The sequence below is a fragment of the Triplophysa rosa genome, linkage group LG1, assembly GCF_024868665.1.
Source record: "Triplophysa rosa linkage group LG1, Trosa_1v2, whole genome shotgun sequence".
NCBI classification, from domain to species: domain Eukaryota; kingdom Metazoa; phylum Chordata; class Actinopteri; order Cypriniformes; family Nemacheilidae; genus Triplophysa; species Triplophysa rosa.
The window spans coordinates 38,020,637-38,036,041 of NC_079890.1; the positions used below are offsets into that span (position 1 = coordinate 38,020,637).

The 15,405-nt window shown below is 37.7% G+C and overlaps 1 protein-coding gene across 8 annotated transcripts in view; it reads left to right on the plus strand.

Moving 5' to 3' along the window:
* ank2b (ankyrin 2b, neuronal) overlaps positions 1 to 15,405 on the plus strand; it is a 70,300-nt gene that overhangs the window by 31,675 nt on the left and 23,220 nt on the right. For 2 of the 8 annotated variants that reach the window (XM_057329814.1, XM_057329823.1), the window contains 17 exons: positions 425 to 497; positions 1,552 to 1,693; positions 2,422 to 2,433; positions 2,556 to 2,643; positions 2,924 to 3,006; positions 3,393 to 3,428; positions 6,164 to 6,388; positions 8,386 to 8,484; positions 8,982 to 9,136; positions 9,447 to 9,658; positions 10,845 to 11,052; positions 11,265 to 11,361; positions 12,325 to 12,553; positions 12,725 to 12,850; positions 12,946 to 13,068; positions 13,581 to 13,613; positions 14,126 to 14,147. In XM_057329814.1, coding sequence (XP_057185797.1) covers positions 425 to 497; positions 1,552 to 1,693; positions 2,422 to 2,433; positions 2,556 to 2,643; positions 2,924 to 3,006; positions 3,393 to 3,428; positions 6,164 to 6,388; positions 8,386 to 8,484; positions 8,982 to 9,136; positions 9,447 to 9,658; positions 10,845 to 11,052; positions 11,265 to 11,361; positions 12,325 to 12,553; positions 12,725 to 12,850; positions 12,946 to 13,068; positions 13,581 to 13,613; positions 14,126 to 14,147 — 1,963 coding nt within the window. The remainder of the gene's footprint in view (positions 1 to 424; positions 498 to 1,551; positions 1,694 to 2,421; positions 2,434 to 2,555; positions 2,644 to 2,923; positions 3,007 to 3,392; positions 3,429 to 6,163; positions 6,389 to 8,385; positions 8,485 to 8,981; positions 9,137 to 9,446; positions 9,659 to 10,844; positions 11,053 to 11,264; positions 11,362 to 12,324; positions 12,554 to 12,724; positions 12,851 to 12,945; positions 13,069 to 13,580; positions 13,614 to 14,125; positions 14,148 to 15,405) is intronic. The other 6 variants (XM_057329864.1, XM_057329849.1, XM_057329858.1 and 3 more) reach the window with 5 other exon arrangements.

Genomic DNA, 15,405 nt, shown 5'->3' on the forward strand with positions numbered 1-15,405 from the left:
TTCATGGACTTAAAAAGATACAGTAAGGGTTTAAAGGGACACTTCACACAAGAATGAAAATTCTGTCATCATTGACTCACCTTCGAGTTGTTCCGAATCTGTATAAATGTCTTTGTTCTGATGAACACAGAGAAAGATATTTGGAAGAATGCTTATAACCAAACAGATCTTGCCCCCCATTGACTCCCATAGTAGGAAAAATTCGTAATAATTTTTTTTGTTCTGTTGAACACATTTTGAAGAATGTAGGACAGCAAACAGTTCTGGGGCACTTTTGACTACCAGTGTATTTTTCCTGCTATGGGAGTCAATGGGGGCAAAATCTGTCTCAGATTTACTCGAAGGTGAGTAAATGATGACAGAATTTTAATTTTTGGGTGAAGTATCCCTTTAACTGTATTGTTATTGTTTATATCCCATATAGACGGTGACAGAGAAACACAAGCTGAACGTTCCGGAGACCATGACGGAAGTTCTCGATGTGTCGGATGAAGAAGGTGAGTGTGATGAAATAATTCCTAATTATATTATTATTATTATTCATCTATATTATTATCAGATTATAAGTTTTCAATCATGGACTTGATATATTTCTCATTATGTCGTTAGTTGTAATGAAGTTACTGGTGTGTATTACTGATGTATAGTCCCTGTGGCACAATTGGTTAAGCAGCATTAACAGCTCAAAAGATTATTGATTAAATCTTGAATGCATTGTAAGTGACGTTGGATAAAAGCATCTGCCGAATGCATAAATAGATTAAAGATAGAAATGTCCCGCAGTTCTTCTGCATGTAGATGATGGGGCGATGTCCGATGACTCTATTGATTTTGAAGGTACCAGCGTGTGAACTGAGTTTGCGTGATGATGCTTCACAGTGTGAAATTGCGATTGATTCGAATTAAAACGCTTGCGTTCGAGTGTGCATTGCATGATGGGATTGTTTATCTTAGTTACCCGACTGAATGACCGTCTAACCAATGATTTTTCATGAAACGTAACCTCACTGTGTCCAGAACCCCAACTTTTTAATGACAAGAATACAATTTTTAAATAGTTAAACATTGTGTTGCTGTTGTTTATGGTCAGACACTTGCATGTGTCGTATATCAATGTTTCTTAAACGCGTCATGAAACATTTAACAAACAAAAATTAATATCCACCTGTTTTGTGTTTTGTGATTCAGTGCCTTTCTATTTTGTTACCGTATTCTATTTTCGTTGTTATTTCTATTGTTTTACACCACAGGCCATTATGCCACTGACAGTCGAACCCGTCTGTATGTCTGGACTGACAGTATGTCTTGCTCACAGCACTGCCCCTGCTGGCCAGACATGACAACTGCAGCACAGCTGCTTTGCTTATTTATTATAACTTTATTTCAATGCTGTAGAATTCTAGATGCTCCAGTGTAGACTGCTGTCATACTAAAGCATAGAGGCTTTGCCGAGATATTTCACCTTTAACCAATATTAATGAAACAACAGGCGTTGTGTTTATGTGTGTATTTACAGTCATTTGACTAACATGAGGATCTTTGACTGCACAGGCGACGACACGATGACAGGTGATGGTATTGAGTATCTGAGAGCTGAGGATTTGAGAGAGTTAGGAGATGATTCTCTACCTGGACAGTACCTGGACGGAATGAACTACCTGCGCTTCAGTTTAGAATGTGGGCGATCTGACAGGTAGATTCATCTTGATATTTGATTTTAGATTTAAAAAGCAAAAAAATCTCTATAAGTGATTTTTTTTTCCTTCTTTATCAATCAGTTTTAAACATTTTAGATAAAGAAGAACTGAAGAATTTTGTCAAAACCTGTTTAAACGTGTTGAATTCTGTTGTTTTTCATCAACACGAAAAGCATTCACACTGCAAAATGAATTTCTTACGTTCTTACTTTTGTGTTATTTTCTAGTACACATATGTAAGAATTCTTAAATCAAAATGCATTTTCTTGACAAGAAAAGTGACCTAAGATATTATTAGAATTAAGTAAGTTTATGTTTAAGGCCCGATTCACATTTCGAGTCTAAAACCGCGCGAAAACACGAGCCGCGCCGCTTTCTCTCTCACTTCAAATGACCCTCGGTGCGCGCGGCACAAACTATTTTCATCTCGATGCGGCGCCGACGCGCCTAGAAAAATGTGCGCATCTACATTTGAAATAACAAATATGAGTGCGGAAAAGACGCGAAATGTGAATCGGGCCTAAGACAAGCAAAAAATCTGCCAAATTTGAATTTCGATTGACATTTTTCTTGAGTAACTTATTCAGGTTTAGTTTTCTTACCCCTTTTTTTTCTTAGAAGCAAATTCATTTTTTCCAGTCGACAGTTTTGTTTATAGAATATATATTATGTGTAATATTTGTATGCACTGGTTCTTCTTTCTGTTAACGCATACGTGCTGTAGTCGCTTGCAAAGGTATGTGACACTTCAGTGTCTGTGTATCAATGTGTCGTGTTATTAGTGAATAAACGTCATGTTCAAATATTCACGAAGTGTACGAATTTTGCTATATTTACTTTGTAAATGTTTTCCATCAGTTTGGACAGGTCCTACACGCCCACTCACCAAGGTTACTACCCTGCAAAGCATTATGGGATGTTGGAGGATATGATGTACAGTAAACAGGTATATTTAAGAGTAATTTCCAGTTGTCAAAATATCTTAACTCACAGGTTAAATATTTTAGATTTTTTTTGTAATGTATAATGAATAATTTATGATTTATTTATAAATAATTTAATTTCAAATGTATTTTATAATATATTTCTACGTACGTTTATAATGTATATATTGTATTATAAAATAACATAATGCAATACAGTATAATATAATGTAATAATTCACTCATTGTAAGATGTTTATTATAAGTTTATCACAGAAGTGTGTTATTGTTGTCTCTCTTCAGGGTTATGTTGGAGAGAACGAGAAAGACTGGGAAACAGAAAACCTGGACAACATCGCTCTGTCCGCAAGCCCGGCTCATTCTGGGTACACAACACGCACATGCACATGTGCTCTCCAACACTTACACGTTTAATTATCTATATACAAATAAGAATTAAAAATACTACAGACTAACTCTGTCCTTAAAAGAATAAAAGAGAAAATAATTCAACAAAAACCTTTTTTATTAACAAATCATTTTTCCCATTGAGGGCCTGCAAAGCTAATAAAGGGTGTTTTACTTCAGTACCTTTAACACAACTTTGTTTTTTATGACTTTAATACAAAATGATGGGTATTGATCTTGAACTGCTTACTAACTAGAAGTTACTAGATACTTCTTCATTTTTTCAAGCTTTTCTCTCTCGCCCTCTTGTTTTCTGTCCCTCTCTCTCTGTATCTCTCTGATGGATGGTATTTTTGGTCTTCAGTCACTCTTCTCCATGTCGTGACCATGACAACAGCAGGTGACGTGCTGCAGCGTGTCATTTGACCTCTGACCTCCTCATCTTTCAGTGTGCACACACACACACACACGCACACACACACACACACAAACTGAGTTTGTCATCCTCCTGCAATGCAAAATCTTAATAGAATGAAACATAATATGGTTGTTTCTGATTTGTACACTATTAAGTGTTTATTATATTCATTCCAGAGCTTGGTATCTGACATACGGTACAAATGGAAATATGGCCCAGAATTCACTATACAATAATTTTTACAAATCTATTTGCCAAAAACTGGCTGAAGGTGTGGGCAATGGCATTATGCATTGCAGGTTGAATGTTTTTATTTCACAAACACAATGTTTGTTAGACTGTTTCACGTTTGTTTTCATCTGTGCGTGTGTGTAAATACTCATGAATTAATAACAGACAGAGCTCATACAGTATCGTGACATCATCATACATCACATCTCTTCTGTGCCACACAACACAATTGTCTCATTGAAACTACTGTAGTTTATTATACTTTTTCATATTCAGATATATTCAGTAGGGCTGGGTAAAAAATATTGATTCTTCATTTTGGTCAATCTTCAATTTAAAGAAACAATATCGATTCTTAATGCACGAGCCTCAGATAATATTATCTGTATTTCACCTCTCGTCCAGAGGATGGCACCATTATTCAAGTTATAATAATAATAATAATAATCCATTTTATTTAATGGCGCCTTTCAAAACACCCAAGGTCACCTCACAAACAGGCATGTATAATAAAATAAAAGTACAAATCACTGCACAAGACAAAAAACACAACAAGCACTCAGCATACACAGATAAAATGCAGTGAAGACTCAGTGGAGCATATTTTCAAAAACCCTGAGTAAAAGATACGTCTTAAGATGTGTTTTAAAAGTCCGCAAGCAATCGCTGTTTCATATATTTAAGGGAACAGAGTTCCGTAGGCAGGGGGCAGCACAGCTAAAAGATCTCGCACCCATGGTAGTGAGTCGAATCCGAGGTACCACAAGAGAAATTGAAGGTGAAGATCTGAGAGCAAGAGAAGGGGTGTAAACGTGAAGAAGTTCTGTAAGATATTGGGGCGCAAGATTATGGAGTGCCTTGTAAGTAAGTAACAAAATCTTAAAATCGACGATTTTACTGGAAGCCAGTGCAATTGCTGGAGAACTGGAGAAATGTGCACAGTAGAAGGTGTTCTAGAAAAAACACGAGCTGCAGAATTCTGAACCAGCTGGAGCTTATATAGAAATTTGGAGGGAACACAAGTGAGAAGGGCATTACAAAGTCTATACGTGAGGTGACTAGTGTGTGAATTGAACTGCTGTATTGTTGGTTGTGACGGAAGAACGAAGACGGTTAAGATTACGTAGGTGGAAATATGCAGTCCGCGTGATATTATTAATTTGAGTTTCAAAGGATAGTGTGCTATCCATGATAACACCCAAGCTTTTAAACTGTAAGGAAGGATGGATTGCAGTATTGTCAGTGTGGAGGAAAACAGATCTAGTACCAACGAGTAGGGCCTCAGTTTTGTCGCCATTTAATTTCAAGAAATTAGCTGAAAGCCAATCTTTAATTTCAGCTAGACAACTAGACAGAAATGTTGGAGGAAAAGAACAAGTGGGTTTAGCAGGCAGGTACAGTTGGGTGTCGTCTGCATAACAGTGAAAATGAATACCATGGTTTCTTAAAATGGAACCAAGAGGGAGAATAAAAAGTGGGCCCAAAACACAACCCTGGGGAACAGCAATGGTGACTGTAGCTGTTCTTGATCTGAAACTTTTTAATTGAATGAGCTAAGTGCGACCGGAAAGATATGACCTAAACCAAGACAGAGGAGTGCCACTAATCCCAATAGAAGCTAACCTGTCAAGGAGTATCCGATGAGAGATAGTGTCAAAGGCTGCGCTCAAGTCAAGAAGGACATGTATAGTTAATAACCCAGAATCAGCTGCCAGAAACAGATCATTGGTAATTCTAACAAGAGCAGTCTCAGTACTGTGGTGGGGACGAAAACCAGATTGGAATTGTTCAAACAAATTATTATTGGACTTGAAGTTGATTTTTGAAATCGGTTTTAATTCTTACACATTTTTCTAGTTATAATACAGTAATGTTTGGTCACTCAAAGTAAAAAGTAATTCTAAACAATTGTGTGGGCTCTGCTATTAACGTGAGCGTGTATTTAATTAATTTAGCTAAGTAGGGGGGGTTGAGTTACCAGCCTATATACTGTATTTAAATATGGATTCCGTGTCTGCAAAACTAATATTTTAAATGAAATGCTAATAACTTATCGATATTGAATCGAGTCGAAATCGAATCAAATTGAAACCATATAAATAAGAATCGAATCGCCAAAATGGTCTCAAAACCCAGCCCTAATATTCAGCTAGGTACTTTGGGAGACACCGCTCTAGATATTTACCAATGTTTGTGTGAAACTCAACATCATTTTGATTAAAAGGTAACACTAGGAACACGGAGACACAAAGGTACATACAGTACACATGCGTGCTGTTTATCATGCATGTTGTCATACCACCAGACCATGTGTGCAGATGTTTTGTGTGTTTGCATGGAAATACCGCAGAACCTTTTTAATTGTTGTTTGAAATCAAATGTGACATTACTTACTGTTATCTATGTGACCATTGAACCATACGGTATCGAAACAAATTTCAGATGAAGTCGCTTTTTAAAATGATTTGAACTTTGTGTCTGTGCAGTTTTCTAGTCAGCTTCATGGTGGACGCTCGTGGAGGAGCCATGCGAGGGTGTCGGCACAACGGTCTGCGGATCATCGTTCCCCCGCGGAAATGCAGCGCTCCCACCCGCGTCACCTGTAGACTGGTGAAAAGACACCGGCTGGCCTCGATGCCCCCCATGATGGAGGGAGATGGTCTGGCCAGCAGGGTGATAGAGGTCGGACCCTCAGGAGCTCAGTTCCTCGGGTAAGCAACTGTTAAGTTTATTTGACAGCTTAACACAAATTCTTAAATCAAATTTGAACCTTAACACAAACTGAGTAATGTTACATCATGAGTTACATTTAATTATATGATTTGTTATTTGAATACATTTGAATGTAACAATGTGCGGTAGTCTCGCATAATCTCATGTCTATAAATAAAACCTAATGTTTGCTTTGATACCTTTTATTAATCACTTTCTGACAGAATGACAAATGATGCTCTTGTGTTTTTGCGTTTAGCACGGTTGTAACTCTTTGCTTGGCTTCATGACTTGCAGGGAAATTTAAAGCTCTAACAATTTTCATCAATTCTGATTTAATGTTATCCCCACGTTGACTAACATTTGGATGGATGGATGGTGTCGACATTCATAAAGTCACCAGCAGAATTTATATCCTGAATCGGGATAACTTGCTTTTATAGGTTTTAACCACAATCTGCTCACTCTAGTGATTTTACATTTACGTTTACATTTAATAATTTAGCAGAAGCTTTTATCCAAAGAGACTTACAAAGTAGGGGAAAACAATAGAAGCAATTTGTGCAACAAAAGAACAACAATGCATAGGTGCAGTAAAACTGATCTCAGTTAGCCTATCACAGTATACGAAGCTAAGTTTTTTTTCTTTCTTTTTGGGGGGGATAGGAAAGTAGAAAAGAAGTAGAAGACTGTACTAATGGGTCAGATGTTGACGGAATTTTAGACAGTATATCACAGCAAATATGTCTTGTTTTTTTGCTTTTTTGGTCATGTAGACGTTTAAGAGAGCTTTACATTGTGCTGGTTTGTTTAATCTTAGAGTAGATCTGAATGAATGCTTAGACATCCAAAGCATTCTGAAGCAAGTATTAGTTCAAAAGCTAATACTGAAAACATTGATCCTTGCTAATTGATATAGCGCTTCGCAATTTACCGAAAAATCTGATGTGATGTTTTGGATGACATCTAATACATCTCCTAATATTTTTATTTGCTGTGAAATGGATGTTTTTTAGTTACAGAAGCCATCATTTTAACTCAACGCAAACAGCCAAAACAAAATATATAGAAATTGTGTAGCAAAAAAGGCAGGTTTTCTACACTTATATTAGTATATTCCATATATAACTTTATATACTGTATATATATATATATATATATATACACACACATATTTCAAATTTTTAAAGCATGTGAAATGTCATGCAGAAGTTTCATTGAATATTTTTCAAAGCAACTGCTTAAATAATGATGCAATGAAATGTTTTAGACTTCTCAAAAATCACTATTTTGGTTGTTTATTCATTTAAAAATGTACAAATAATTTAAAACTTGCACTTACAACATTTGGCATAGCTAGCAGTAGATGCATTTATATGGAAACATGTTTTTATAGCTGCAATGGGCTAGTTGTACAAGATGGCACCAGTGAGCTTTCACGACGCCAGAGTCGACAGAGTAATTTCCAGTCGTATAACGCTATCGAGGATCTGTCATATCGCTGATATATTACTTTCTTCCTTTTTTATCTAAAAAAACACTCATATTTGCCTGCCAAAAATCCTCCTTTTCCCATACAGTGTTATACGACCGGAAATTACTCTGCCGACTCTGGCGTCCCAAAGGCTCACCGGCGCCATCTTGTGCAACTTGCGAATTGATAACTTTTTTGCTTTGTTGTTTTGGTTTGATAACTTTTTTTGTATGTTTCAAACTGAGATTGTAATAGAGAGGTAAATTGCCACAGATAGCATTCTATATGGCCATTGTGACATTGCTATATTGCCAACAAAATATGATTGAATATATAGCAAATATTTTCACAGCCCTTACTTTTGTGTTCAATATTAGCAAAGCAGCAAACTAGCAGCTGTAACAAGTGTTTGGAAATATTATGGCTGCTTTTGCAGTTCCTTCTCCCGTTTCTGTCTCTACAAACAAACCCGACTATATGTCACCTGTGCTCTCTTTTCTCACTGCTGCTATTGGATGACAGTAAGCTCCACCTCCCTCATGCCCCGCCCCCTCTGAATGAGGGCGAGAGTTTGGTTAGCCGCATTCTGCAGCTGGGGCCGCCAGGGACAAAATTCCTGGGGTAGGAGTGAAGCATATGAAACGGATGACAGACCCACACCTCATGTCCACCCGTTCACCTCTTTTGCTTGTGTTTGATGCCAAGTGTTTCTGCAGTGGATGTATAATAGATCCTTTCCATTTCTCATTTTACCCACGATTGTTTCTAAACTTGTGAAAACGATCGACAGATTGTTAGAAAATGATTTGCGATGCATTTTCACAGGTTAGAGGAAATCATGACCAAAGCAACATGCTTTAGTCATAGTTTGTTGATATGTTGTTCCCATATTGTTTTAAGTACTGTAGCTCCTTTAGTTGACTGTTTCTACCCGGTTGTTTGTGTTGATGTCATTTGTTTTGCATTTGTGTAAACCATCATGCATCATGGTTTTCTGTGGTTGTGTGCATTTATTAGGTTTAAAGTGATTATCAGTTTTGTCCGTGCCATTTTTTTGTCTTGGAAAGATTGTTTCAGGGGAAATGTTGTCAATAACACGCTTCTCTATTGAATATCAGGCCTGTGATCGTGGAGATTCCTCATTTTGCGGCTCTCAGAGGGAAAGAGAGAGAGCTGGTGATCTTGAGAAGTGAGACGGGCGAGAGCTGGAAGGAACATCACTGCGAATACACAGAAGAAGAACTCAACCAGATCCTCAACGGGACAGATGAGGGTGAGCCAGGGAAATAATACTTTCACCAAAATGACAATTTAGTCTCTCAATAAAAATATAATCTCAGAAATATTTTTTTTACTTATTTATTTTGTTATTTAAGAAAACATTTAAGAATTGCACTAATTGAACATGTAATTTGCAGTCTTTTTTGTGTTAAGAACATTTTTGTGGATCTGATGTAATATTAACCCAGTAATAAATTGTGTCACCTTTAAAATGTGTTTGTATAACCGAGCGCTATATATTTATTACACGTATCCCTATGTCATTGTCTTCTCCTGGTCGACGTGCCCTTCATTCATTTCAGGACTGGATCCTCCCGAGGAGCTGGAGAGAAAGCGCATCTGTCGCATCATCACCCGAGATTTCCCACAGTACTTTGCGGTGGTGTCACGGATTAAGCAGGACAGTAATCTCATTGGTCCAGAAGGTGGAATTCTGAGCAGTACGGTGGTTCCACAGGTCCAGGCTGTGTTCCCGGAGGGAGCGCTCACTAAACGCATTCGTGTTGGCCTGCAGGTACATAATGCAACATTACTACAGTATTGAATGTCTAATGCTTGTGCACATTTGCGTTTTTGTACGTTCTGTAAAAATGTCAAAAGCCACTGAGCATTACTACCGCCCACATGAAAAAAAACGAGTTTACGTAGTACAATTCCCTGAAACTGTATGTTTTTGAACCTTGATGTAAACTACAATATTTACTCCAGTTTATCAATTCTTTATAGTTATTTACAACGTGTAGTGTACTAATTACTATAACATACCACAGTATGCTACAATTTACCACAGTTTACTATACTGCCCTCCAAAGACAAAGTGCAGTAACTATGCAAACTCTGGAACTGGAAAAAAAATCCCTTTAAAGTTTTACACGAGTAATTAATTTAGAAGTTACTGCAATTTTGACGCACTTGTTTCTCTAAAATGGTACAAGATTGAACCAGGAGACTTTGTCACAAGACAAAGCAGGTGTCACAAAGCCCATTTCAAGCCTTAACTCAATTTTGAGTAAATGTGTAGTTACTGCGCTTTGCCTTTGTAGAACAGTATAGTAAGGGTACTACAGTCATTACTAGAGATGGACAATTCACTATAGTCAATACTTACGAATTTTGTAGTATACGAAGGTAAAGTCCCCGTGAACCGGAAGTTGCAATCGTTTTTACTTCCGTATTTTGACGCATTTCCGAGTGAAATGGAATTTCTAATGAGAAAAATAGTGGGCGTGGCTTTCGTCTTTCTCTGCGATTTGATTGGATGTATAAAAACAGCCGTTGCATTTTGAAATGGAACTGGCCACAGACTGACAGTTGAAGGGGAGGAGTTAACGGATGCTCCGCCCAAGCCGTCCAACATAAGTCATTTAAGATGGATAGTCATTACAGGAAGGAAGTGCATTTTCAGATCTTAACTGAAGATTATGAGGGCACACGAATTCTAAAAAGAGAATGACATGCATTGATAAACTATTTACAATAAAAGCTGCAATATTTCATGAAAAAATAGACATTGTAATTTTTTATTTCACTGGGACTTTAAGTGATTGCTATAATTTACTACTATACTGTATAATTTACTATAGTTATCTGTATTATAAACTCAAGTATGCTACAGTATATACTACAGTTTATAATTTCACAATACTGAAGTATACATAAACAAAACATGATGTGTGATAAAACTTTTTTTTCCCGTCTAGACTCAACCCATGAGTGTGGATGTAGTGCGGAAGAATCTGGGTAATAAAGCCACGTTCAGTCCAATAGTTACTCTGGAGCCGCGGAGGAGGAAATTTCATAAACCCATCACCATGACGATCCCCGTCCCGAAGAGCTCCGCCGAACCAATCCTCAGCGGCTTTGGAGGAGGAGATACGCCTACATTACGTTTATTATGCAGCATCACAGGTGAGGCGGTACATACACACACAACATTACAGTATTTCATAGGTTAATTTCCTTTAAAAGTGTAATGTGCGACTTTGTGCTATCACAATATAGCATTGAGCATCAGAGAAACATAATCGATTAAAATCATCATTACTTGCTGGACTTTCCATCTGGTGAAATGGTATTGAATTGGCTTTGCTAACTTGTGTTTTGTGTTTTTGCACGTGAAGGTGGGACCACTCCAGCTCAATGGGAGGATATTACTGGAACAACACCATTAACATTTACCAGTGACTGCGCGTCTTTCACCACCAATGTGTCGGCCAGGTACATACTTCTCTCTTGTCCACACGAAGAGAAACATTACTGACTTTTTGTTAAAGACATGTTAATATGATGTACAGTATATAGGATTTCTCAAAGCCGACGAGAGAAGTATGTAGACAATATGAGATTGACTTCTTCAATAATGTCTTAATAATTTACCTTTCATATTTTAGTATTTGATGATTCAATTAAATTGAATGCATCTTATCAAACACTTGCGATAATACCAAGTATTTTCTTTGTGATTAATGTATGATTTCTTTCGTTTCTACTGTTAAAAATGTATAAAATCTGTTCTCTGTTCTTTTGCCACAATGCAAAATGGCAAAAGGCGCTATAGAAATGTGTTTTATTTCAGTTCCAGAATTAGAAGTACCCATAATGCACGGCAATACTGCATTGTTATGATGCTGCAATACTTATACTGCAAAAAATGACATTCTTACTAAGCATTTTTGTCTTGTTTTTAGTGAAAATATCTAAAGCTTCTTAAATCATTATACAATTACTTGACAAGAAAAGTGATTTGGTCTTGTTTTATGAAAAAGAATGTAAGAATTAAGTAAGTTTATGGTAAAAACAAGCAAAAAAATCTGTCCATGCTACGAGAAAAATAAACTTGAATTTAGTTTGACCTTTTTCTCAAGTACCTAATTCAAGTTTATTTTTCTCACCCCATGTACAGATATTTTTTAGCTTGTTTTTACCATAAACGTACTTAATTCTTATATTATTTTTCGTAAAACAAGACCAAATATCTTCGGTCACTTTTCTTGTCAAGTAATTGTATTTTGATTTAAGAATGTTTAGATATTTGTACTGCGAAACAAGACAAAGACGCTTAGAAAGAATGTCATTTTTTGCAGTGTATTGAACAGATACGATTCACAAGATTGACAACCAGTTTATTATTTTATTTTCGATTGTCATACGGCCTTTGTCCTCCACCTTTACCTCCATCAGATTCTGGCTGATCGACTGCAGGCAGCTGCAGGAGTCGGTGAACTTTGCCACTCAAGTGTATCGTGAAATCATCTGTGTACCGTACATGGCCAAATTTGTCATCTTTGCCAAAACGCACGACCCCATTGAAGCACGAATGAGATGTTTCTGTATGACCGACGACAAAATGGACAAAACTTTGGAGCAGCAGGAGAATTTCACAGAAGTGGCGCGCAGCCGTGATGTTGAGGTTAGACATGATATAGTACATCCAACGTATAGCTGTGTTCCAGATTGACATAAAATCAAAACAATCTCTATAATGCACAGCCTCAGGTATCCAGCTCATCCAATCTTTTTTCTAGTTTGTCTTAACTGTTATCTGATGTGTAGAAGTTATTGTCATTACGTTGTGTTTTAGGTGCTAGAGGGAAAGCCAATCTACGTCGACTGTTTCGGGAATCTGGTCCCCCTGACCAAAAGCGGTCAGCATCACGTCTTCATCTTTTACGCCTTCAAAGAAAACCGACTGGCTCTTTTTATCAAAGTGAGTGTGTTATCATAACAGTTCCTGTAATCTGGATTTTTCTAAGGGTTTAATGCACAAAGCTATTAAACTGTTTGCTTGGTGAATTGTTTTAGATACGAGACAACACTCAAGAGCCGTGCGGACGCTTGTCCTTCACGAAGGATCCGAGATCTTATAGGAGCTTGACTCATAGTGCTATTTGTAATCTGAACATCACCCTGCCAGTTTACTCAAAGGTAAGAACACATCACATGTCCATACTGAGATTACAAAGCTGAAAAATGTGCATCAAATGTTATTGTCGTTTTTATTTCGCCATTTTTTGTTTGTTTTCCGTCAGCTCTTATTGGCAGTTGTGCATGGATTATGTTTCATTTGTGGCCATGATGTTATTGCTGCATGGCACTTTAGTTTTTGGAAATCTACAGTACAACATATAGTACTTTTGTATGACGTAGTGTCACGGGTTTGAATTTGTCCAGCTCATTTGTTTCATTATTTTTAAAGTCTTATTTGTTTGACCTGACAAATTCGTAAATCATGAAGTTTGTGTTTTTTTCAATCATAAACTTTGTGTTGGATGTTTGCACTAACCCACGTGGCCACGGCTCATTGACTGGCCTCAGTGATGCTCTGTTGCTATGGTAACTGCTTTGCCCGCTCTCTTTCTCCCTCTGTCCTGTATCTGTCCATCTTTCTGTCGTCTCCGCTCGTCTCTTCTTCCGTTGCTGCTTCTTGCTCCTCAAAGGAATCAGATTCAGAACAAGAACCTGATGAGGAGGTAACTGCGTTTTTGCACTTTGCTTAACACAAAGTCTTTTGCTTTGACCCTTATTATTTGTCATTCGTGGTGCTTGCTAGATCTTTGAAGATATGTCCTGAAGTACTAGCGTTCTTTTCTGTGCCTGAACTCATCCTACTGGTTTGATGTCTTGTTCATGTTGATTTTCGATGTGGGACGAGTCAGGCACTGAAGATTTGGATTGAGTAGAAGTAGAATTACTTCAACAAATAATATAAGTGTGATTTTTACTCAGTGGATTATGAAGTGGGGAAATTTTCCAGCAAGTATAGTAAAACCTAAGATCATTGTGGGCAGCAGCCTCCATTCCTATGATACTAAACGATGCTTGTGAAAATGCAGATAAGTTTGTAGGAGAAGAAAATAATATTAGCTCAGTACAACAACAATAGAAAGTTTGTGTGCGTATGATCTTTTTTAAATGTTTAAGTGTGTCTATTTATTCATAGAATGTATAGAATTTAATGTTCTTCACTTGTTTTTCTTTGCAGACAAGCCGAACACTTGAGAAATGTAAGATATCTAGTTTAATGTATTAAAACCACTGAAAGCACTAACCGAGATGTCACCGCTGTCACATGACTCACATACTGTAGCATGACTTTCTTTCACTTTCTGTAAAGTAATTATAATGACTGACGTCATGTCTTAGTAGTTTAAACGATTGATTATTGTTTAGTTTTAGACAAAAGGTCATTTTATAAAACTGGTGGCTCTTCACATTTTTTATTATGGCCTGAGCATTTCGAATGATGTTGCCATAGTGATGCAAAAAAGGCAACAAGGAAGTTTCTCATATCTACAGCATACATTGACAGATTTAGATCAAACCTGGTCGCTTAAATACATTTTGCACTTTGCATTGTTTTCTGATAGGCACCATGTAGCTGTGGCACAGTGGTGTGAGGACCCATTATTGCTGCTTGCAGCTATATTTAAATTTTCTGTTTTTGTAAGTTACCTTAATCTAACTTTCAGATGGGTTGAGGGTTTTACAGTTCATTTCTAGCATTGTATGATCCTAATTTGACACTTCAGGGTGCTTAGAAGGACTCATTAATCTCTATATACAAAAGAAACATAAGGCACCAGTTTTATAGAACGACTCTGAGAAGCTCACCGCCAACTATACTGTACAAATTCTGTTTGTTCACAAGTAAATTTCATTCATACTGTGGTGATGTTTGTTTTTTCAAGCCTCATTCCCTTCATTAAAGCAATAACAATCTGCAAAGCAAATTATGATTCCCTTTCTGTCGGTCTCTCGACATTGTGTCGAGCCGACAGATGGGGTTCGCTCTTGAGAACCTATCAACTTCTGACTAGTTTAGAAAAGGCCAATGAAATTGGCGAATGAAATTTGCATGCCGGACTCCGCCCCCGGATATCCGGGTATAAAAGGGAGACGGCGTGCTGCATTCATTCACCTTTTTTTTCACACATGATCGACTTCGAGACTTCAACTCTACGCCGAATTACTGCTGGAGAGAGCTGACCCAGTGCTTATGCAGGAACTCCGCGCCGCCACCGAGGTGACCACGCGGGCCCTGGGTCGGGCGATGTCCACACTTGTGGTCCATGAGAGACACCTCTGGCCGAACCTTGCACAGATGAGTAACGCCGAGAAGGTCCGCTTTCTCGACGCACCCATCTCGCATGGGGGGCGCTGTTTGGTGATACTGTCGAGCAGCAGCTCTTGACAGTAAGGAAGCAGACAGAGGCTATCAAGCATATCCTCCCCCGCCGCGACTCGGCCGCCCTCGGCTGTCGA